Here is a 22,734-nt window from a genome sequence, read left to right on the forward strand (position 1 = left end):
GTTGTGTTTACTCTACTTGTATTTGTCTCATACTAAACTTTGGTTGATTATCTGAAATACAAGCACAAAAGAAAGTGCTTGTTTAGAGCCTTGTAACTGTTCAAAACAGCAGTAATGTATTCATAAGATTTTCTTTAAAACTAGTTGGTTCAGATTTTCGATGTATTTTATTTTATATTTTCTTTGAAGAAAACAACAGTTGCATAATTTAATCCACCCTGGAGAACAAAGTCAGATACTGTCTGACACGGTGCTCAAAACAACAAAGCCAAACAGAACGAACATTCAAAATGAACGCTAGCGATCCTTTAATCTGACTGTATCAATGTAGGAGTTACTGTTACTGTCAAAACAGGTCCTGCCTCCAGGTGAATAGGAATCGGAGCATCTTTGAATGTCAGTGGATATAAAAATATAAAAATAAAAATAAAAAAGGAACTCAAGGACAAGTTCAACATTGATTTTGAAAGCTTTGCACAAAGAAGCTGCTGATGCTTTGTGGTATGGATTTGTTACTGAATTGTTTGGCAGTAAATGCCACATTGTAACAAACCCCAGCATGCTCCATGTTTGTGTCACCTTAAAGTCTTACATAATACAGAAATCACAAAAGAATGATGCAAGTAAACAACTTATACTAAATCCAAAAATCCAAAATGAATTAAAATCATATGTCAAATGTCTGATCACTGAACAAAGTTTTACTTCATAGTATATTTTTGTATTTATGCTTTTTAAAAGTAAATATAAAGGACTCTTGAAATGTGAGTCTGATGAAGGCTGGAATTTAAAATAATGTAGTAAACCCTGCCATGTAGTCTCTATAAAATTAATAACTCCAACCTCAGTATGACATGAAATATTACAAAATGTTATCAATTAAAATAAAAACTAGGCTAAAATGCAGAACCGGGCTGTGAGGTGCCATGTTTTACTTATATATAACAATAACATTTGATGAAAGGAATTTTCTAGGTTCAGCATTAGAGGTTCTGTTCAGTTGAAGAAGACTTCACCACATCTAAGAAACACAACTTATTGTCATCTCCCGAAGAGTGCAGTGCAACAGAATCATTTCTAGAAAGGTCTTGGTGAAAACATTTAGAGAAAAGTGTAGTGACAAGAGGACCAACAAAGAAGGTAATTATGTCCAACAAAAACATAACAGAGAAACCTAAATGCTGCAGGAAGTAGAAAAATGAAAAAGATTGGACCAAAGTGAAGTTCTCTGATCCATCTTTTTATTTGTTCTGGACACTGAGAACAGAAAAAGTGTTACAGTTTTTAAAACTTGTTGTGGTGCAAAATTCAATAACATTAACAATAAATATTTACCTGCAGACAAAAAAGTACATGGGTGAGTGGAGGTTCTTGTTCTTCACTATTGCCGTGATGACCATGATGTTTTCCAGCAGTGAGATGATCCCCAGGATCAGAAACACCTGAGGAGAGAACACACAGTATCAGGAAGTGTGGGTAAAGAAACGCTAAGCCGGGTCAGGGCTCGGTTCACAGGGTCGGCGTTCCCGAGTCCCGATACAAACCTCCACAGCAATGTGGACCTGTTCACAGGCTGCGGGTTTGAGGGTGGAGGCCTGGTCCTGCAGCAGTGGCGGGGTGGGGGTGTTGTTCTGGTGATGGTAGGAGAAAGTCCAGGTGGAGTTACCCAGCAGCTCCTCCTCCTGGTACGTCGACATGTTCATCCTGTTCATTGCCGCTGAACTCTGAATAATCCTCACTCTATCTGCACACCATTTTTGGAACAAACCTGACACAGATAACAAATATCAAAATGAATGTCGCTCAGTATTGATGCTTGTAAGATTCTGCTGTATTAATGTCATTCCCTCACGTGTCGATCTTGAACAAACCAGATTCAAAGATCAGCCAAAGTGATTGAATGTAGCATCTCAGATAGCATTCATCCTAGCTTCAGAATAATATTTCTCGCTAGTGATTTTTATTTCTTGGTCGGAAGTTCATACAGTTGACACTGTATGAACTGTCCTCTGAGCTCACCCCCCCCCTCCATTTTGGAGCTTTTGTTCTTCCACAGAAGGATTAGCAGTTCACTCCCAGGTCTTTGTCATTGTCTATTAACGTAGCAAAGTTGCATTTTTCATGTGATGGGTGGCATACTTTATTTCTCTTGGAGGAAATAGGATTGTCTTTGTCTTTCAATTTCTACTAAACCTCAGTGTTAAGACTTTAATCCTTAAAAATGATGACTTGTGTTTTGACTTGTAAACAAACAACTTATTTTTACCTCAGTAAGGCTTCAGGATATTAATCAGTGAAGAGGTGAAGAAGTATGTGCATCCTTTTTTTTTACTTAGACATTTAACTTTATCAAAGTACAACAGAGTATTAAGGGAACGGTAAGAACACAGTCAATAAAATTTAAAAAATAAAGTCAGAATGTAATGACAATAAACTCATACCAGAACAGACTCATAATATCGTTAATATTATGAGTCTGTTAATAGTTAATAGTATGACATTATTGTCATACTATTGATTTTATACTCAGACTTTATTTTTGTATTTTTATTTTATTTTATTAGTATGGCTCTAATACTTAAACTGTTACTTACTTAGAAATAAATGTAACCAAGAACATTTAGTTTTTCTCTTAATTAAATTCATTAGCCTCAACAAGGTCTGAATGCTGATGGGTAAAATCAAGAAATCTCTTGAGTAGAACATGTCTGACAACATGAAATAGTAACACATCATAAGGAAATCCAACAACAGATTCTTCTGGTTCTGACGGTTCTGCAGCTGGTGGCTCCAGGTTTGATCTGCGCTGGGGGACGCGTTGGCAGTGTGGTTTAGGGTTGTTTGGTATCCTGCATCTCTCCCTGTGCCCCAAGGTTAAATGAGAGCAAAACTGAACATTGTGTCTTATGCACTATCCCCACTGTGAAACATTGTTAGGGAGGGCAGTGCGACGGTGGAGTAATGCAACTTTCAGCAAGAACAAGGAAGCTGATTAGATCTATGGGGAGCAAAATGCAGTACAAGGAAAATATGTTAGAGGCGGCAGAAGACTTTAAAATGAGGTGGAGCTTCAGGTTTCAGAACGACTGTACGCATACAGTCAGATCCGATTTGCAGTGAAAAGGATGTTTAAACATGTTTAGGTGTTAAAACGGCCTCGTCTAAATCGAGATGTGTCTTCAGAAATCTGTGGCAAGTGTTAAAAACTTGATATTCACAGATGCTCTTCATCCATTCTGACTGAATTTGTGTGACTTTACTTAGAAAATAGCATCAATTTGATCCTGTGAAGACAGTTTTGTAAAAGAGATCTCTGACCCAAGGAGTTTTATCCTGGTTACATGAAGGTTGAAGAAGAACTTTGATCTATAGAAAACCAAAGCTTGTAGGGGCTGAAGCAAATGCAAAGCTGACTTTTCAAATTTTTATTTACATTTGGAAAAAAATAAGAGAACACAACATTTGCTGTTTAATCTATTTCATAAACTCCCACGTCATAGCTCGTGGTTGTAAAATGAGGGAATACGTGAAGACTCCACAGGAATTACAATCCTTGCCAGGCATAGCAGGCCTTGAGGCAATACTGTGTTCATCTGGGGACAAATAAAGCAGGACTAACATTCTTTTTGATCAGTTGATCAGATCAAAAATGTGGAAAGAGAAATGACACGATACCTCTGACTAGGCCCCATAAAACGGCCCCCATGTTACGGTCTCAGAATGTGCTGATGAGGTGATATGCAACAGATTTGAAAGAGTAGCTTTGAAAGATGCCTGAGGTCAAACGTTTTACAGCTCGTGATCTGAAAAGGAAATTCTTTCACCAATGTCATATGACACTTCTTGGGTTGCTTATAGGTTCCACAGACACAATATATACTTCTATCTAATCCTAATATCTGGGCCTTCTTCAGGGAGCCTAAACAACACAGTAGGTAAGAATATAGATTTTATAGATCAACTGAGAAACTATCAGGCAAAGATGATCTAAGCTGAGTTAACCTCAGTTAGAAAAATAGCTGTTCAAATCAGCCTGGTCATGTACCAGTACCTCACAGAGAGAGACAGCAGGACTTTATTATTCTCTTTTTTCACCGAAACAAGCCTCCGGTCAGTAGGTGGCAGCAGTGTGCAGCTTAATCAACAGGTTGCCTGTTCAAGCCAGTAGAATAAGTTTCCTACAGAAGAACTGGAGCAGAAGAGGAAGTTTCTGCCTCATGATGTTAAATATATCTGCCTCCATAGAGGAGAGAAGGGGTCGTTTGTGGTGTGAAAAGAGGTTAGTAAAACAAGTGTGACAGGCTATTAGGACCAGGCTAAGATAAATATTTTTTTAAAGATACAAGAATAAAGTCATATTAGGGGAATAGCTGTGCAATTGGCAGAATAAAGACTCAATATTCCCAGAAGAAAGTTGCAAAATTATATGAAAACAGTCATAAAAATATGAACAAAGTCTTGGTAGAACATGTGACGTGATCAGCTCAGATTTTTTATTTGCAGCTGATAATAATTTGATGCTAAAAGATGAAGTATTTCCTCATTTGTAAACTGATATCAACTATAGCTTCACAAGATGCTTTTTGTTCCTCATTCTGATGCAGTTTGGTGTAGAGTTCTCATAAAATCAACTTTATTCTCCTATTGAAAACAAATTGGGGGATCACCTACTGCAGTTTTCTGGCCAATTGCTGAGTCTGATTTTGGCCGATGCCAATTTTTTCTCTGAAATGCTGCTAAATATGGTAAGAAAGTAGCTGAGGTGGTAACAGTGGGGTAATTGTTGTTAACTGCAAACATACAGACAATACCTGGTGGGCGGGGCTAACAATCAAACCTCTATAAGTAGAGCAGAAGAGGACAGTGGCTTCACATGTAAGTATTGGCCAATCACCAATCTCCCGGTTTATCGGTGCACCCCTGAAACAAACAACGCTCTTAGTCTGGTCCTAACACTCCGTCATAAGCAAGTGACTGAAGCTCACAGAAAAAGTCCAGGAAATAGACAAAGCCCACATAACCACTGGGTTTACTGCAAAATGTTCTGCACTTATCATATCTTCTGACAAGCTGAAATATAAGCAATGCTGTTTCAAATTTTGCACAAAAAATGTTAAGAACCTTATGAAAAAGAATCAGTTGAAGAAGCTGACTAGTGACCACTTACAATTTTAAAAAGCTTTACCATGTTTAGTCTAAAAATATGCATCCCAGTGAATCCTTTGCACTTTTTCTCTTAAGAATCACTGAGCAGTCTGGATTACATGGTACTAACGGAATTAATAAACTAAACTTGGAAATTGAAGTTGTTGCAGCTCATTGCTTTAATCAGTTTTAATATTCAGGCTGTAGAATGCTGCTGCCAGTGGTGTGTACACATAATGACACAATCTTACCTTTATCTTTAATTATGGCACACATTTGCTGTGACATTGTTTCGATAAGCTTCTGTAATGTCACAAGATTTATTTCCATCCATTGGTAATTAATTTTTCATTAATTTTTTTTTCTTTTACTGATGATCAGAAAATCATCCATGACTGAAGGAAACAATCTGTTGATGGAATACCCTGAGGCTTCATTTATAAATTTGCACACTACTCTGCGTGTGTAAAGTTAGAAGTTGGAGTGAAAGTGTGTGCAATCTTTTGAACTGCCGTGAAAACGTGCGAAAGCAACGCCAAAGTTTTATAGGTGACAGTAACAAACTACAATGCACCAAATCTCACCTACACAAGTTGAAATCTTATTGCACACAGCAATACGGATCCAGGATCCACATAGGTGTCTGTGCACCTATGTGCTTGAAATACATCTAAAATTCCATTCTCACAGACAGAGAAAACGGAGTTGGATCAGCAAATTAACTCCAATCAGGTCAGGCTTGATGATTAATAAGGTGGACAAGGTGTAGACAATCACACATGTACATAAAAAGCTGTATAAAGGTGTGTGTAATTGTGGAACGGTGGCAGCTGTGGCCTCCTCCAGTGGCGTTGTCCCCTGCTGGAGGGAAGGAGTGTGTGTTCACAGATCATGTGAAATGGTGGCCTTGTGCGCCCTGAAAGGTGGCTTTTAAATAAAATCTATCATTATTTGAAGCAGTAGTTAGAAACAGACTCCAAAGAGGAAGTTGTAATGGTTTTTCAGACATTTAGAGGGAGGTTTCAAGGTATTTATGGTAATTTGCATACGCATTTATGAGTAGATTTGCCCAATTCTCCCCCAAGTCCAGATTCATAAAGGGAACACGTGCGGTGACATGTCTGCATGCCGTTTTATACATCTGGATTTTTTTGTGTGCCATGAATTTCCAAATTTCTCCCTGTCTCAAACTTTCAAGATGAAAGCTGTGCACTGTTTTTCACACGAGCCCCCTGGTCATTCAGTATCTCCAGCCAGTCAGCTGACCTCATTATGTTGGTGAACTTTGACCTGACCAACTGCAGCAACCCCACACCATAGTGCTGCCACCACAGATGCACCCATCCTGCAGACCCTCGGCAGGATGGGAGCATCACTTCATCTGTCTCTCTTCTTACTCTGATCTTACTCTGATGCTCCCATCACTCTGGAAGAGGATAAACCTGGACTCATCAGTCCAATCTTCATGCTGCCTTGCAAACTGAAGCTTTTTTCTTTGGTTAGTATCACTTACTACTGCTTTTCTTAAGGCTACACATCTGTTCAGTCCTGTTCTTTTAAGTTCCCTTCACACTGTGTGATCGGAAATACTCAGAGCTCCACTATTGTTTTTCTTTCACTTGATTCCACCAAATGTTAAAGCGATTGCCAATCACAATCAATCAGGAATGTTCGCTGTCAACATTTCTTCCTGAAAGACAATGGTTTCGCTCTTTACTTCCAGTTTTTAATGATGCAGTGGACAGTTTTTGAGCAAATTTTAGTTTCAGCAATCTCCTTAAAAGCTTTATCTGCTTGGTGCCTTTGATTTGACACTGCTTTAACCCTTCCATGGTCATGCAGTGTGTGACCGCATGGTTGTTTAAGATATGAGAAGATATTTGGGGTTTTATACTTTGCTGCCAGCTGAAAGTCAACCAACCATGTAGCAATAACCAAACAGAATGCTCATACCTATTTGCTTAATTAAATCAGGCTGGTGACACTTTTTGTTTTTTTCAGTATAGTTGCACCACTTAAACCATGAAGTCATCATCCAAAAATGGAGGGAACATGACATAGTAATATGTAGTTGTGCCAAAACAGGATTCCATGAGGTGGTGCATTACACATACTGCGGTAGATATGGTCTTTCTCACAAAATATTAATTTTTGTAACTCCAATAAAAAAAGTGATGAAGCAAAAATGACATCCTTGAGAGAGTTCCCTGACGAAAACCATTTCTGCCCATTACACACATACCACAAACCATCCTGAGTTAAAATGAAGGTTTTAGGGTAGTCTAATCAAAGTCAGGACTTAAATTCAATGCTCCCAAATCATCCAACGTGGCTGAATTGAAGCAGTTAGCGAAAAGTGGGCTGGATTTCTTGCACTCTCTTTTCTTTGGAAGAATTTAACATTCACCACATCGGCTTGATAGTCTTTATTGCACCAAGAGTGGCAAAATCCTCAGAACATATGTAGACTAATCCTTTATCACTGCTCTGTAGTTCTGGACTGGAGTTTGCCTCGTCTCAGAAGAACTTTTCGCTGCCTCCATTTTCGATGATTGTTGCTGGAAAGCTTCTTTATCATCTGCTTCAAACACTTTCAGCAGACTTGCCATGCTGCCAGTCTACTCTTCGCCCACATCCTTAGGGCGTTAAATTGGATTCAGATCTGATGACTGGAAAAGCCCACGGCATCTCTGAACTCTAAGCTGTGGCCAAAAGGAAAGACAACCAGTCAGCTGCTGTATTCAGGTGGGTTGTTAAAGTAAAGCTTTTATTAAATGGCATTAAGAGTTTCTAAATGTCTGGGAGGAATAATCCCCACCACAAACATTAGTCTGAGCTGTGCAGGAAGGAGAAGGCAGGCCAGGTTTATAGATTTAAGCAGAGCCACCTGCTGTTATTTGTGCTTTATGGCCCGAAGGCGTAATTTGTCTTTGGATGCTTGTCTCTTCTTCAAAGTTGTCAGTTATCCGTCTTTAACAGACGTTTTCAAAGCTACTGCATCTAACTGTAATATTGCATAAATATGTAATCTTGTATTTCAGAATGCGCTGACAAATCCACATCTTCATCTAAACGCTGCTGTTTATCTAATCTACTTCCAGAGTTCTTTCATCTCTCATTGATTTTCTTCCACTACACCTCATGCATAAATCCTCACCTTGACAGCATAATTTGTACCTAAATCACATGAACTGGAACTTTCTAAATAACGAAATTCAATTTGCATCAGAGGTATTGTAGGATGAATGCCAGTGGAAGCTTCTCCAAACTTCCACCACAGAGAAAAGCAAGCAGCATCCAGCATACATAATACAGGAGTTAAAAACATTTCACACCAAAGGACCCCCAAAGTAGTAGTCAAGGTGACTCTGCCACCGAGGGACCATTTAGGGCCCCCGGTTCAGCTATGGCCATGGATGATGCAACATGTTCTGGAGGCAAAGCTTTAATTACTGAGACAAAGAGTCAAAGTTGATTTTTTTAGCATATTAACTATGTCCAACTGCAGCTAAAATTCAAACAGATGAAAGTTACTTTCCTTTTTTAAAATCATAAACAGTGTTTTTTTTTTCCTTTGGAAAATCCTAGACACTCCTTTTTATATGACTAATTAGCGCCTGCAGGCAATTCGACGAAGCAAATGTTTTCGATCTAAATGTGTTCCCCTGCACAAACTTTTAAATATACCAATAGCTCGTTCCAAATATAGATTCACACCTATGGAAGGACTCTTGGTCCAGCAGATTTCAAAGCCTTTACATATCTATATTGTATGTAAGCTGAGGAGACGCTAGCATGGCCCAAGTGACTCAATATCAGAGAGAAGCCTGCAGGAGTTCTGATGCAGCTCAAGGCAGACATGCATTATGAAAACATTTCATTCAGTCGTAGGTGGCAGCCATCTGCACTCCCTGCTGAGGTGTGCTTATGGGTGGATGTTCTGCTTCCTGCTGCTGTGACTTGAGTCGCTTGTTGCCAGTGTGGTCATGCGAACTCAGAGACAAAGACCACATGAAGGGCCACTGTGCAGACATAAAGATGCTAAGCCTTTGTTAGAGGAAAATTGTGCTCTCAGCTGTCATCATTGCCAAGATAGCACCTAACCACCCTGCATTGTTGTTGCCTGTAATCTTGAAAACATGCTACTCACTGTTATACCACAGTCATTCTCACCTCCAGCAGAGTTAGATTTGAACTTTGTTTTTTTTTTTGATCTACAACTGACTGGACTCTAACAGAGTCTGTAGAGGGAAAAAAACATCACAAACAAAAAGCCGTCCATTCTCAAAGACTCATCACCAAAGACAAATCATCAGGATGCCAGTGGAAGCATGCACAAATCTGCTCTGCAGTTATAAGACAGGTTTAATTGCTTCAATGCCAGTCAATACATTTTTTTTTCAATGATTATTAGAATAAAACTCTGGTGTAGATTCTGAGGAATTCAAGACATGGGAATCCCACACCCTTAAGCAGAGAGCAACTGGAACTCTTGTCTCTCAAAGGTGTTCAACTCGCTTTGGATGAGAATTAAAACATCTTCAAGAAACAAGGAAGAATTCCAGCTGCCCTGTAACATTACATGTCCTTCACTGTGTCCGTGAACCTACTCAAGAGTCTTCCCCTTGTACTTCATTTCCAACATCCTCTCTCTAATGTATCCAGAATCTCAAAAACTCCTAGATTATTTCTTTGTCCCTAAAAGCTGACTTTGTGTTGTAGCAAAAATTGGGTAGTTTTCACCAAACATTTTGTCCAAAAGTGGCACCTACTACGTTGGGTGGGTGAACAGACTGAAAATAACCTCATTTTTTCTCACAGCCCATCATCTTAAACACAACCAGACTTCAGACTACACTGATCCTCTTCCATCGGAGGAAATATGATGCCATTCAGTAATGCTAAAGTCAGGAGGAATTTTGCTGAATGAATTCTGCCGCGCTCATATAACAAATGTACCACAAATACACTCCACTGCTGCAAAATTACTGTAACATAAATACTCCAGGAAAGACTAGATTGGAAGATTTTTTAGATCCCAGGATGATTATGCTATGCAGAAGCTTTCCTCAAGTCAGCATGCAGGATGCTTGAAGTTGGAACCAAAAGTGACCGCTGGAGGAAACTCACAGAGCATTTAAATGTCATAACTAAATGACCAGACGATCCTGTAAAATGCCAATAAGACAAGACTTGTAGTGTCAAGGTAAATGTAACATGTCCCACCCTAATCTCTGAAGCCTCCACAACCATGATCCAAATAGATTGAATTTGCAGTATTTATTGGCTGCTGCCCACAAATAACTAAAATCTGCAAATACTTGAGACCTCTCCCAACTTCAATTGTTAGCACAACAAATACTTTAATATACATCAATATGTACAGAGGAAACTGTCATGGCACCACTACAGAAACTGATATCTACTGTTAGTAAGAAACGTGCCTCTCTGTTCTAGAAGGTACAGTCAATTAGCGTCAAGGGAGCAAAAAAAAAAGAAAAAAAAAAGAATAAAACTGATGATCAAGTAGTATTATGTCAAGTTGTGTCAAGTTGTTTTCCACAGAAAAGTCTGTGACTAGGTTGTTGTTGCTTATTTATTTCCAACGGGACAATGCACATTACAGAATATGCCAGAATTAGCTATGGTTCATCTACAGCCCCTCAGTGAATCCATGAATACTGAACCACAAAAAGGCAGGGGTTCATTGTATACATACACACGCACACACACCACTATTTAGATCAGGATTTCACAGAGAGACACACAAACACTTGTTATTCCACAGAATCGCCTTCGTTGTGTTGAATGAAAGGCATGTTTGATTGACTCCAGAACATCACACATCCACCACTCTGCTCCTCACATGATAGCAAGTGGAGCTGAGGTCCAAGTAAACCTCTGTAATGAGCTGAAGGTTCAGGGAGGGAAAATCTAACTGTTATCCATCTGAGTACCGTTTGTTTCTCCCTCTGCATTCTGTGCCAGCCTGTTAATAAGAAACTTAATATACAAGGCTGGCATTGTTTGTTAATCAATTTTGCTTTTCTGAACTTACTTCCTGTGAATAACATAACACTTTCAGCGTTGTCTGATGAAGGCCTCACAGACCAGCATATTAAGAAAAAGAGACATTATGCACGGCAGCAAAACAGCGTCTTCGCTCACACATGGAAATTTTAGGTTATTGTGATTAAAGCAGCTTAATGGATTGCATGATGAGACATTCAAATTCTGAGTCTATTTTCAGGTCAAAGCATCAGTTCAAAATGAATGTGGCAAATAATATAATCAAAAAAATACAAAAGAAGCTCATCTCAAGTTGCATCTCCTTTGAAGTGTTCCATATTATTCATTCAGAGATCTGGTCAGCCAAGATTACATCACAAACGTAATTAAGTGTGATCGGATGGATATACTTTTCTCATTTAACACAGCAACCTGTGCACACACACTGTCTGAATGTATTAGATAAGTGAAACTGACGTGAGCTTAGATGGATCAGAGTTTCACAGCAAACAAACATCATCAAACAGAGCTAAACTTAGCTTTTCCACAAATAGACTGATGCAATGCCTGTATTGTGTCCCAGATTAATAGCTTAAAAATTTACCCTAATGCAAACATCTGTTTGAAAAGAATGGCTGAATTATTCAAAGTTCACATTGACAAATGTTTTTTTTATTTTTGTTGTTTTATTTACCAAAGTGACACTTAAAAAATCTCATATACTCCTTGAGTTATTTCAAACAGACTCATCAAGCGTTTGTGTCTCATTTAGCAGTTTCACAGGCACTTTGTGAGATAAAAGTGAGTAACCTTGCCAGATAAATGCCTGCTGTTTATACTTTAAAGACAGGAAATATGTAGAATAAGTATGAGCAAGCTCGGTGTTAAAAGAGCAGAAATGAATAAAAATAATGTCTTTACTAGAACACTGCAGCTGCTATCTAAAACCTAGTTTTGGGACTGCCAAAAGATCAGCCTAAAAAGGTGGACAGAGGTCCTATTTATTGATAAAGTGCATACTTTTATTAAAGTTTATTATTATGACTTGCTATGTTACTTTGATATGTAAGTATTATTAATATTTATATCAGAAAGCACCAGCACCCTACTGTTGATTGTAGGTGTTGACAGAGCAGAAACGGATTTAAAACAGACACCCCCCCGGATTCGTTTCTACTCTGATGATGTCGCACAGTCTGACCCAGCTGGTACGGCAAGATCAAACGGAAACCTGGAGCGACTGATTGAAAGAAACTGGCCTGTACTTGATGAACCAATGGCACAATCGAGCTCAATAGACTGGAACTAGTCAAGACTGATGAAACGATGACAAGTTACAGGATTAATGTGCAATCACAAGATGCCAAAACCTACAAAAGCGTCATGTGACCTGTAACACTCTATGGTCTGGGGTACTGACTGGCGACACAAAAAACACTAACAAACACTAACATCAGCACAATGGAAATGAAGTGACTCAGGAGCTCGCTCCTCTAGTTTTGGGACTGCCAACCATGGCGTGAATGAGGAGGACTTGAGCCAAGAAGACAGAAACCCAGCTTCAGTGGTATGGCCACACCATGTTTGTGGAAAACAAGGCACTTTGCCACTAACCAGAAAAATATGACATGAACATCCAAAGCGGTGGACCTAGACCTAAGAGACTCTGGCATCAGGGTCAAGTGAAGCCATGTCACAGAGCCTGGATAAACGCCAATAATGCAAAGAAAGAAGTTAATATTCACATCAGACATCCACATTCTTAAATATGTTTGAAGAGCAATCTAATCCTCAAAAGTTTTAGATGCATCATTTCTAAACTTAGCTGAATGAAAAGACTTAATTAACTTTTTTCATGAACTTTGGCTGAAACCTGTAAGTAACCTGTTTATGTTTGTTGCACATGGAGCAGATCACCATCACCTGGGGTCTGACATGGACAGCACTGCTGCCGATGCATAGAAACAGGTGAGTTAAATAGCTTGAGATTAATGATGATTTTTCAGCAACCTAGATTAATGATGCACAATGGTGTGTTTGGAAATAGTAGTATATGAGAGGGGCTGCCACAAGTTTTCTTCTACCAGCAACAGTGGCAGAAAAAAAGTAAGACATTTAATTTATTTCCATGACAGGGAGCCAAAAAAAAAAAAAAATAACAACAAAAACACTCAAAATGTTTCCTCCAGGCAGAATGAAGGCATGGAGTGAGAAAAAGTTCTGTTGGCTGACATTTTTTACATTTTAGTGGGAGGAAGTAGCTCAAGAGATAATCAATGATACGTAGGTAGCATTAAGTAAACTGGATAACTTCAATTTGCCATCCTTATAAAGGAGGAGGTACCTGGAGAAGTTATTTGATGTAATCTTAATAGTAGATTTGCCAAACTTCTCTCTTCTAACAAACTATTCTGCATTAACAGGAGATGTTAATATTGCACAGGCACTTGCTTAAGCTCCTGTCTGAGTTTAAGGAAGTTTCAGCCATTAGTTGCCATGCCTGCTGAATTACAACATATAGACTCACTGCTGGTTATTATCCCACCAGGAGAGTGTGTGAGCAAAAATGGCTTGTTAATAGGCTGAGCTAGCATCAGCTGTTCACACTGTGGAACAGATTGCACCCAGCTGAGAATATCTTATTTTTAAAGGTGCGACCTCCTACTCAAAACTTTGATTTCCGAACATTTTAATAGCTCATCTTTGTCATAAGGCGGTTTAGATGAGGTGAGGAGAGACGCCGAGAACCCAGGTATGGTGAAGATGATGAATTTAATGGTGATAATAAAAGCTCAACAGTCCATTACAGGCAGCACGGCAGAGACTAGCACACAGCTAAGTACCGGTAGCAACTGATTCACAGGACTTGAAACGAGAGCTGACACTACCAGGACTAAACAGTTCTACTGGAGCGCACACACAACGTAAGCCAAAACTGAGACGTTAGACATAGACAAGGACCCAACGAGGAACACAGACAACAGGTGGGTTTAAATACACAAGGGGTAATCAGGGGAATGAGACACACCTGGGAGCAATCAACAGGGAGGACAGGACAGAGACTCACAGGATCACATAGAAAAACTCAAAATAAACACAGAAAACCACGGATCATGACAATCTTAGGCTGGGAGATGGTGAGAGCAGGTCCTTATGCTTCTGTGGGTGCTTGCTAGCTGAACCTGCAGATTCATACACGAAATAAAACAAAAAATTATTATCATTTAACAACCTGGAAAGAAAGATACAGAACTTCAACCACACAATAATAAGTTTTCATGGAATATTTTTTTCCAGCAAAGTATCTGAAGATAATTTTTAATGCTTCTGGACAAAGTTTGCACAGCAGCAGTCATGAATGCTACTGTACCACTAAATTAACAGAGGTTTTAGTGAATCATTCTACTGCTTTAAACAGTTATCACTTCACATCTGCACTGTTAGCTTATGATGTGTCTCCATAACATTTACAAACAAAATCTGTCAATTTAAATCAGTAAGAAAAGACATGGACATCATTAAAACAACAAATTCTGCTAAAGAATTACAACTATTTAATAGAAAACATAATCAGTAACCTATCATATATTAGGTGGCAGCTGTTGTGGCACACTGACCCAGTGGATCACAGGTACTATCATATCATCATTACCACAGTAAGGCAGATGGCAGATGGCGATTTAATTGAAAAGAAGACGTTGATAATCTTATAAACTTGATTGTTCGCACAAATTAATACTGGAGTACAAATGCTTTGTTTCCAATCCAGCTGGGTTGGTTGAATCATTTGGCTCTGGTGGGTCAGTTTACCTCTCTTTCAATTCACAATTACATTTTGAACCAATGCATTATGATTTTTATCCCCTCCCTTTTCTTTTCATACCTATAAACAAGAAAATGTATACATGTCATTTACATAAATTACTGTGCGATTGTTGATAAACCATTGGTGATAAATGTTCTCTAAAATGTTTAAATCTCACATAAAATGTTTAAATTGACTACCATTGTCTAAAGACTGTTTAAGTTCTGCTACGAGTTCACCAGTCCAACACACACACACACACGCCTACACACACACACACACACTCAGTTTAAATGTCATGTTTGTGCTTGAAGGGCTCCAGAGTGCCTGGAGAGAACATAAAGAAAAACCCCAGGCTGGGATTTGAACCGACAACCTTCTTACTTCAAATCAACAGTGCGGCCAGCTGTACCGCTGTGTGGCCTCCATTGCTTTTCAGAGAGACTTTAATAAATTTCCCAATTCCTGAGCAAGTGCTTGACTTTATCCGCTAATCAAGATTTTGTACACCGGAGGTTGGGAAGCATTTATTTCATCAGACATGGGAACTATTTTTACATTTAGAGGTTCTAGAGGATTCATTTGTGCGTGAAGATTTTCTGACACCCCTTCATGTGGCTTTTTCAGAGAAGTGCACACAGAGCAGCTGTAAGGCTGAGCTATGTTAGACTTCTGAGTTAATTAGATAGTAGTTTTCACTGTTATTATGTTTAGTGATAACAGTACCGCTGCAACCCACTAATATATAAAGCTATTATCTCACAGGTACAGATGTAAAGTACGCATAAAGTTAACTGGCTATGGTTTACAACTGATTTCTAGGCAGATTAAAAGTGAGCTGAGTGAATATGTTCAGTCTTTTTTTTTAATCTTTTAAACACATTAAGACTCCAATCTCCTCTACAGCTCTGATAAAGGCTCTGCTTTCACTGAGCAGCCAAGGGTTTGTGCTTATAGATGCTACATAATGGACACCAACGATATGTAAAGTTGGTACTAAAAATACACAGAAATATGGAAATGGACTAAAGCGTAGTAAAAAAGCTCAATCAAACATCAGCAACAGGCTCTCACAGCTTTGTGAGTCATTGATGAATCTGTGCTGATTTTTTTTCTCTCCTAACCTGGTTTTTACATTTTTTTCTTTAGGAAAAAAAAAAGCTTGATTTCATAATATCTTTAGTATGTATTCATGCTCCCAACATTCACTTTTTGGTTTTGTCCGCTTTGATACAGCAGTGGAGGTAGACCGAAGGTGGAGCAGGTTCTGCAATGGGTTCATTACAACCCGTTCCAACAGATTCTGGTTCTTATCTCTCCACTGATCAGCTGACACAATTTACAAAACAGGAAGGAACGCCAATCGAACCGAGTAGCTCAGAGCACCCTGCTGTTGTCACATTTTTATTGCTGTCATGTAACTGCATTTCCTTTCATGAGACCAACAGCGAATCCTGGAAACTTTGAGCTGTTTGTTGTCAAAGTGGCTGCAAAACAGCCTGGTGGGAGAAAAAAATTGGCGCTCTTTCTGTGATGTCTCCGTTTTGGACCAGAAAATGTTGTGCGTGACATGACCAAAACTATAAAAGTGACCAATGCTTTGATATATTGGAGTCCAATCAAAAATAATTTTACACCAAATCCTTCTGGGGTGAAACTGGATTTGTGATACAAGATCTTGTGATATTAAAACATCACGGTATTTCTCATTGAGGTAAATGCTAACTCAACTACCCTTAAATCATTTGTTTGGGAGAACTGTGGGTTTCTAGGTGGAACTATAAATTCAACAGAGTGACTGACACAAAAGATATATAAGTACCCATGATGGGAAAAGAGGCAGAAAGCATTGCTATGACAACCACTGGATAGATGTCTAAGGGTAAGTCAAGCTGCAACAATCAGAGCCCACTCTATCAATAGTAACTGGGAAATGTGGTACAGCAGACCATCCATAGTGAGAACCGCTCTAATGTCTGAAGATATTAAAACAAATGAGAAAAGGAAAGATCAGTTTGTTAAATTGTCAGAATCTATAAAATTCACAACAAAGGTCTTTTTGAATCATAAATTTGATCTTTGAACTTTTCTTGGAAGTAATATTAAAATCTCATCGCGTCTCATTCTCGTGAAATCAGCATCGTGTCTCGTCTCACTTAGAGACCTTTTGATCTATCTGCCTTTCTTTCTATCATCTACCTTTTGATATTTATTTCCTTTATTTTCACAACTATTCATTTTCAGACTAATGCAGATTTGGAAGTTTGTCTCGAAGCCCTTCTATAATGTCTAAATCCAGTAGGTTACAAATGTACATGCAGCCAGTCAGCTGAGCAGAAGCAGTACAATGATTAACATCTAATTGAAATTCAACACATAATTTAATTTGTCCAGACAGGAATAAGTTTTAATAAACACTAAAATCTCTAAGAGGCACTTTAGGCTATTGAAATTTGTTGAAGAAAAATAAATAAATAAATAAAGCATGCTTTTAAATTCTGTTCATTCTGCAAACAGACAAACAGGAAAGCTGAAGGAAAAATATTGTTAAACAATTTCATGATCCAACCATTTTCTAAAAGTCATTTGGAAAATATTTTTGCGTTTCCAGCTTACATCACCAATCCCGTCATGTGTCGAATAGATTTGTCTGTTTTCTGATAACCTTTCATACAGGAAGGTGAGTCAGGAGTAAACAGCTGACGATACAACAGAGTGCGGCTGATCGGCCCGGTACGCCACACTGAGACCTCGATCTGCAGCTCATCTCATGATGCGACTGAATCCAATGACACGGGAACAGAGCGCAGTCAGAGGTGCTTTTTAAAGGTTGCTAGGGATACACTATCAAAAACACACTGCTTGTTAGGTGATGTGTTTTTTTTTTCTCTATCTCTCTTCTGAATATTCCACCCAGAATAACGTAGGTATCACCATTGCAGCTCTGACTCGTAGTTTGGATCTGCAGGATGTCTCAAACTAATTATCTGGTGGTGATTGCTGCCAGCAAATTTGCATGGAAGAAATGTTCATATTAATAACATGGTAGCTGACAGAACCTCACAGTAAAATTATACCATTGCAACGTGTTGTGATGTGTGGTTTCAAATCAGTCTGTACCTTCATGCCTTCAGAGTTCAACACCTTCAGACTGCATCAGCTGCAGAGGAACTGCTTTGGTGACTTTTGCTGTCAAATCACTGGAGATTCGTTAGTCCAGTTTAAAGTTAGAGTTGGTTATTTATGGATAATTAAAGCGTTTTTAAAGATGTCTTTCAGCTACATGCTGCATAATCTTTTTGTCATTTATCATATATTTTATGCTTCAAGTATCTATATTTGCAGGGAAATTAAACCAAATTTTCTATATTAGATGCAGAACAAGAACTCAGTAGGATCACATGTATCCTTTACATGTGATACATGAAAAGGAATATTAATCCTTCATGAAACAGAAATGTAAAACAAACAGCGATGGCTGTTGTAAGCCACCCTGAGCCTGTTCTGCTCAAGATTGATTTACTGTATTTATACATAGAACAAAAGAAAAGAAAAAAAATCTGTTCTGAAGTCCTAATATACCTATTGTCCTTTTCCCATTCTATATGCCTTGTTGTGCATTCACACATAGAAAAAGGTTTTATAAGAGTCAAACTGTGCCTAAAATAATCTGTTTGCTGCAGATCAGCTCAGATCTTATCATCAGTCGTCACCAGCGGCAGCACAATTGTCTCCACATGCAGATATGCAATAAACACTCTTTTCAGCATGCTTGTTCCATCTTTGATGGAATGTCACCCTGGTGAGGCATATAACACATCAAAAGATGCCTCTGCAGGTGAACGAGCTCAGATTTGTCCTCTCTGGTATTAAGACAGATACATAAACTGGACTGTTGGTTTAGCTGTTCCTGCCCTGTGATGCTTTCATTGTCAGTATGTATTTTACATTTGTGAGCAAGTAAAGCAAGAAGCTTAGAACCCTAAAGGAGTTGTCTGATTTGTGTTCCGACATGTTAGGGCGCACAAGCAAAAAACTGATGAGTATTTAAAATTGCACAGAGCTGCCACGTATAATACAAGCACCAGAAGGTGCCAACAGGTGCTGCAGATACGCAGCTGATGATTGCCAAAGCATCCGACTGTCAGTTAAAACATCAACCCATTAAGATGTGTCTCCTTTGATTCACATTTTATGTTACAGACTTAGTTTTTAGTCTTCTACTCATTTTTGTAGAACATCTATTGTCACTATGCCATAATGACAATAACAGATGATTAGAAAGGCGTGCAGAAAAATACTGGGGAGGTGACTTCTACTCTGTTGTGCTTGTCAACTGTGAGATACAGAACAAAATTTACCTCAACAACCTCCAATGATGTTTCAAGAAACAAAAAGTTGCCATTTGGTTTGAACTAAGCAAACAGGTATGAACAGGTATGATACCTGGGTGAATAACTTCCAGCTGGCATGAAGGTAATGCCATTGAGTACCTTCTCATTTCCCAGACATCCATGTGGAAACAAACATCCTATGGTTGGTAAAAGATGCTAGGCTGTTTAAGAAAGGTCAAGGCATTGGAATCAAGCAGAAAAAATATCTAAGGAGATAACCCAACTAAAATCGGGTTGAGAACTGTCCAATGTATTATTCAAACCCGGAAAGAAAGTGGGAAACTACCATCCTTGAGGGAGAAATGAGGTTGAAAAGTCCCCCCAGAATAGTCATGATTGATGATAACTTAAACGTTTGATGACATCAAATTGCAGAAAAACAACAGTAGCTCTCAGGGCGATGTTAACCAGTGAAAGTAGGAGTATTTCCACATGCACAGAGTGAAGGGACTGAACAGCTGTGTAGCAACAAGAAAACCACTAATCGGTGAAGCTAACCGGAGAAAAAGGCTTCAGTTTGGAAGGGAACATAAAGAGTGGACCCTAGAGCGATGGAAGGAGGTCATGTGGTCTGATGAGTCCAGATTTATCCTCTTCCAGAGTGATGGCAGCATCAGGGTGACTGTCTGCATCAGGCAGACGGTCTGCAGTGTAACACCTGCGGTGGCAGCGCTGTGATGTGGGGCTGCTGCAGTTGGTCAGGTCAAAGTTCATCAACATCATGATGGCTGGAGATGCTGAATGACCAGGTTATTCCATCAATGGATTGCTTCTACCCTGGAGACAGAGGGACGGCCCAAGATGACAATGCCGGGATTCATCGAGCTGAAATAGTGAAACAGTGGTTCGGGGAGGATGAGGCATTATTGACATGGATTGGCCACCAGAGTTCAAGCTGATCGCTGAGAATCTTTGGGATGTTCTGGAGAAGGCTGTGCCCACAGAGGCCGGCCTCTCGCATCGTCAGTACAACACTGGATAGAAATAAATCCTGTGACTTTGTAGACGCTGATCGGAACAATGCCACAGAAAATTCCAAGATAAATGTGGTGCAGCAAAATACTAGAGTGTTTTTGGCAGAGGTGTAAAGATGTTTGGTTTGGGCTGGTGCATAGAGGCTGAGTGGCCACTCCCTATATAGGATATTAGTCTTCAACGCAGCTGTTTGGGGTTCGGTTCCCAACCCTTCGCTCTCTGTCTATTTCCTGTCTAATCTACTAAAAATAAAGGCTGCTAGAAAAACCTTTAAAAACAAGATCTTTGGTTCTTGGTTCCTGCTGAGAGCGGCTTTCCTTCTGCTCCTCTCACATTATACCAGTAAAATAATCTAGCTGTCCTTTTAAAACCACTTCTGTCCATTGACTCACTGTAGAGTTTCAATAGAACAGCAGTCTGTCTGCAGATCACTCACCCAACAAGCATTCAGCAGAGATGAGCCGGTCATAATGTAAAGCAGACAATGGAGCTGAAAGATGGACACGGTTTTGGTGTGAGAGGTGAGCGGTGGACCTGTTTGTCAGAAGCCACATGTAAAACCCTGAGAGGAGCAGACTGCCACGCTGCGGCTCCTTCGCTCCCCATTTAGCCTGATCCTTCACAAAAAGATGATGTTTTCTTCACAGTCTTATTTTTTCCATTATGAGATGAGAGAGAGATTCTGCACAACAGAATTGAATTTGTGAGCTCTTGATGCTAATTGCCTACCCTTTGTCACTTCCTGTCATCAACAATTCTTACCCGAGTTTTTGGATTTTGCACTATTCAGCTCTCCCAAATAAATGCCACGGCTGTGAGGACACGTGTGTAGTTTTCTTGGCAACATGCTGGCCGAGACACAAGCAACTCTGACGGTAGCTATAGGAAGTTGAGCTGATGCAGAGCTGACTGATCGGCTCAGCCGCGTCTCTGGATCCACATGATGTAGCAGAGCAGCTGCATCTCATCGCCTCATCATCCCTAACGTTTAGCGACAAACCCTCAGCACATACAGGGTAAGTGCATGTGAAAGTCATTTCCCTCACAGGCATAAACAAACTGCACATACTGGGAAGTTAACTCACTAAGTTGGGAAGCGAAGATCATTTTGGGCATGATTAAAATTAAAATCTCTTCATAAATGAGCCTTCGGAACTTGTGCAGAGGTGCTGACTGCTCAATGTAGAGTTCAGAAAATAGGTTGTTACAGCTTTCAATCCATGATAAATGTCAAAAAATTGAATAAAGTTTAGGAAACCAGACAGCTCTCCTGGATGCAGAAAGTGGGAAAAAAAAAACTAAAAATATGCATAGATAAAAATAAATAATAAAAATGCCTAATAATAATAATAATAATAATAATAATAATAATAGCAATTATTATTATTCCTAATAAGTATATATGTCTATGTGCAGGTGTCTGCCTCTTAGCTGCATTTTCTGTGACAGTTTAAAAGGAAAAGTACATTTCATACAGCAGAAGTGATGGGAGCAGTAGTAGAATTTCATAAATAAAGAGACAGACATAAGGAATGACTCACCTCTAACCGGAGCTGTTACACAAATCCTCCCTCCAAGTGGCTCTGAAGGACTGAGGAGCATAAAACGGGTGGATTTATGAGTCGTGCCAGTGGCGATGCTGAGTTGTGTGTGTCTGAGTGAGGAGAGAAAGGGAGAGAGAGAGAAAGAGAGAGACTGACTGTGTTGAATACGACACACAGCCACAGCGAAGAATTTTTAGCCGGCTTTCTCTCACCGGGGAGCGAAGGGAGCAGCAGCCAGATGCTTCCTCTGCAAGAAATGCAGTCGCTTCAAAGCTCCAACAAACAGCTGGGGTTTTGTCACAACTTCTTGTAGCGTGTGTTCACAGCTGTTACATCCAAATGACTGGTAAAAGAAAAGTCTCTGTCTGGGTGTGATGAGGCTATATGGCATCACAGCAGTTCAGCACATTATGATAGATTTTATTCACTGACTCCAACAACTAAAACTTGTATACATTCATAAGCCAGCCACAATAGTAAATTTTGCTGGACGACAAATTATAATATTAGTGTTTCAAAAATCATTTTCAAGTAATAAATAAAGAACAAATAAATTAAAGAACACATTCTGATCTGTAAACTTTAAATGCTAATGAACATTTAACTATTTAAATTGTTAAATTTAACAATTTTAATTTAAACAAATAAACAACAATACAACAACAACAAATAAAATTAATGATGAAGTCTATGTAAAGAAAATTGTCCTTCAAAGAGAGAGCTAGTTGAGACCAAAGCACCAGACTGAAGACTTTTATAACCCAGATTTGGTAAAAAAAAAAAAAAAAAAAAAAAAAAAGAGAGAAAAAAAAAAAAAACCCAAAAAAAAAAAATTTTTTTTTTTAATTTATCATGTGTTTAA

At 39.0% G+C, this 22,734-nt stretch overlaps 1 protein-coding gene across 1 annotated transcript in view; it reads right to left on the minus strand.

Moving 5' to 3' along the window:
- LOC106954235 (melanocortin receptor 5-like) overlaps window positions 1–22,227 on the minus strand; it is a 32,620-nt gene extending 10,393 nt beyond the window's left edge. The window contains exons 1-3 of the mRNA XM_015043571.1: window positions 21,870–22,227; window positions 1,545–1,768; window positions 1,336–1,442 (exon numbers count right to left, since the gene is read on the minus strand). Of these exons, the coding sequence (XP_014899057.1) occupies window positions 1,336–1,442; window positions 1,545–1,768; window positions 21,870–21,930 (392 nt within the window). The 5' untranslated portion in view covers window positions 21,931–22,227. The remainder of the gene's footprint in view (window positions 1–1,335; window positions 1,443–1,544; window positions 1,769–21,869) is intronic.
- Window positions 22,228–22,734: the final 507 nt, after the last annotated feature.

Source organism: Poecilia latipinna, unplaced genomic scaffold (assembly GCF_001443285.1).
Source record: "Poecilia latipinna isolate Pla-1442-1.1 unplaced genomic scaffold, P_latipinna-1.0 Scaffold639, whole genome shotgun sequence".
Classification (NCBI taxonomy): Eukaryota; Metazoa; Chordata; class Actinopteri; order Cyprinodontiformes; family Poeciliidae; genus Poecilia; species Poecilia latipinna.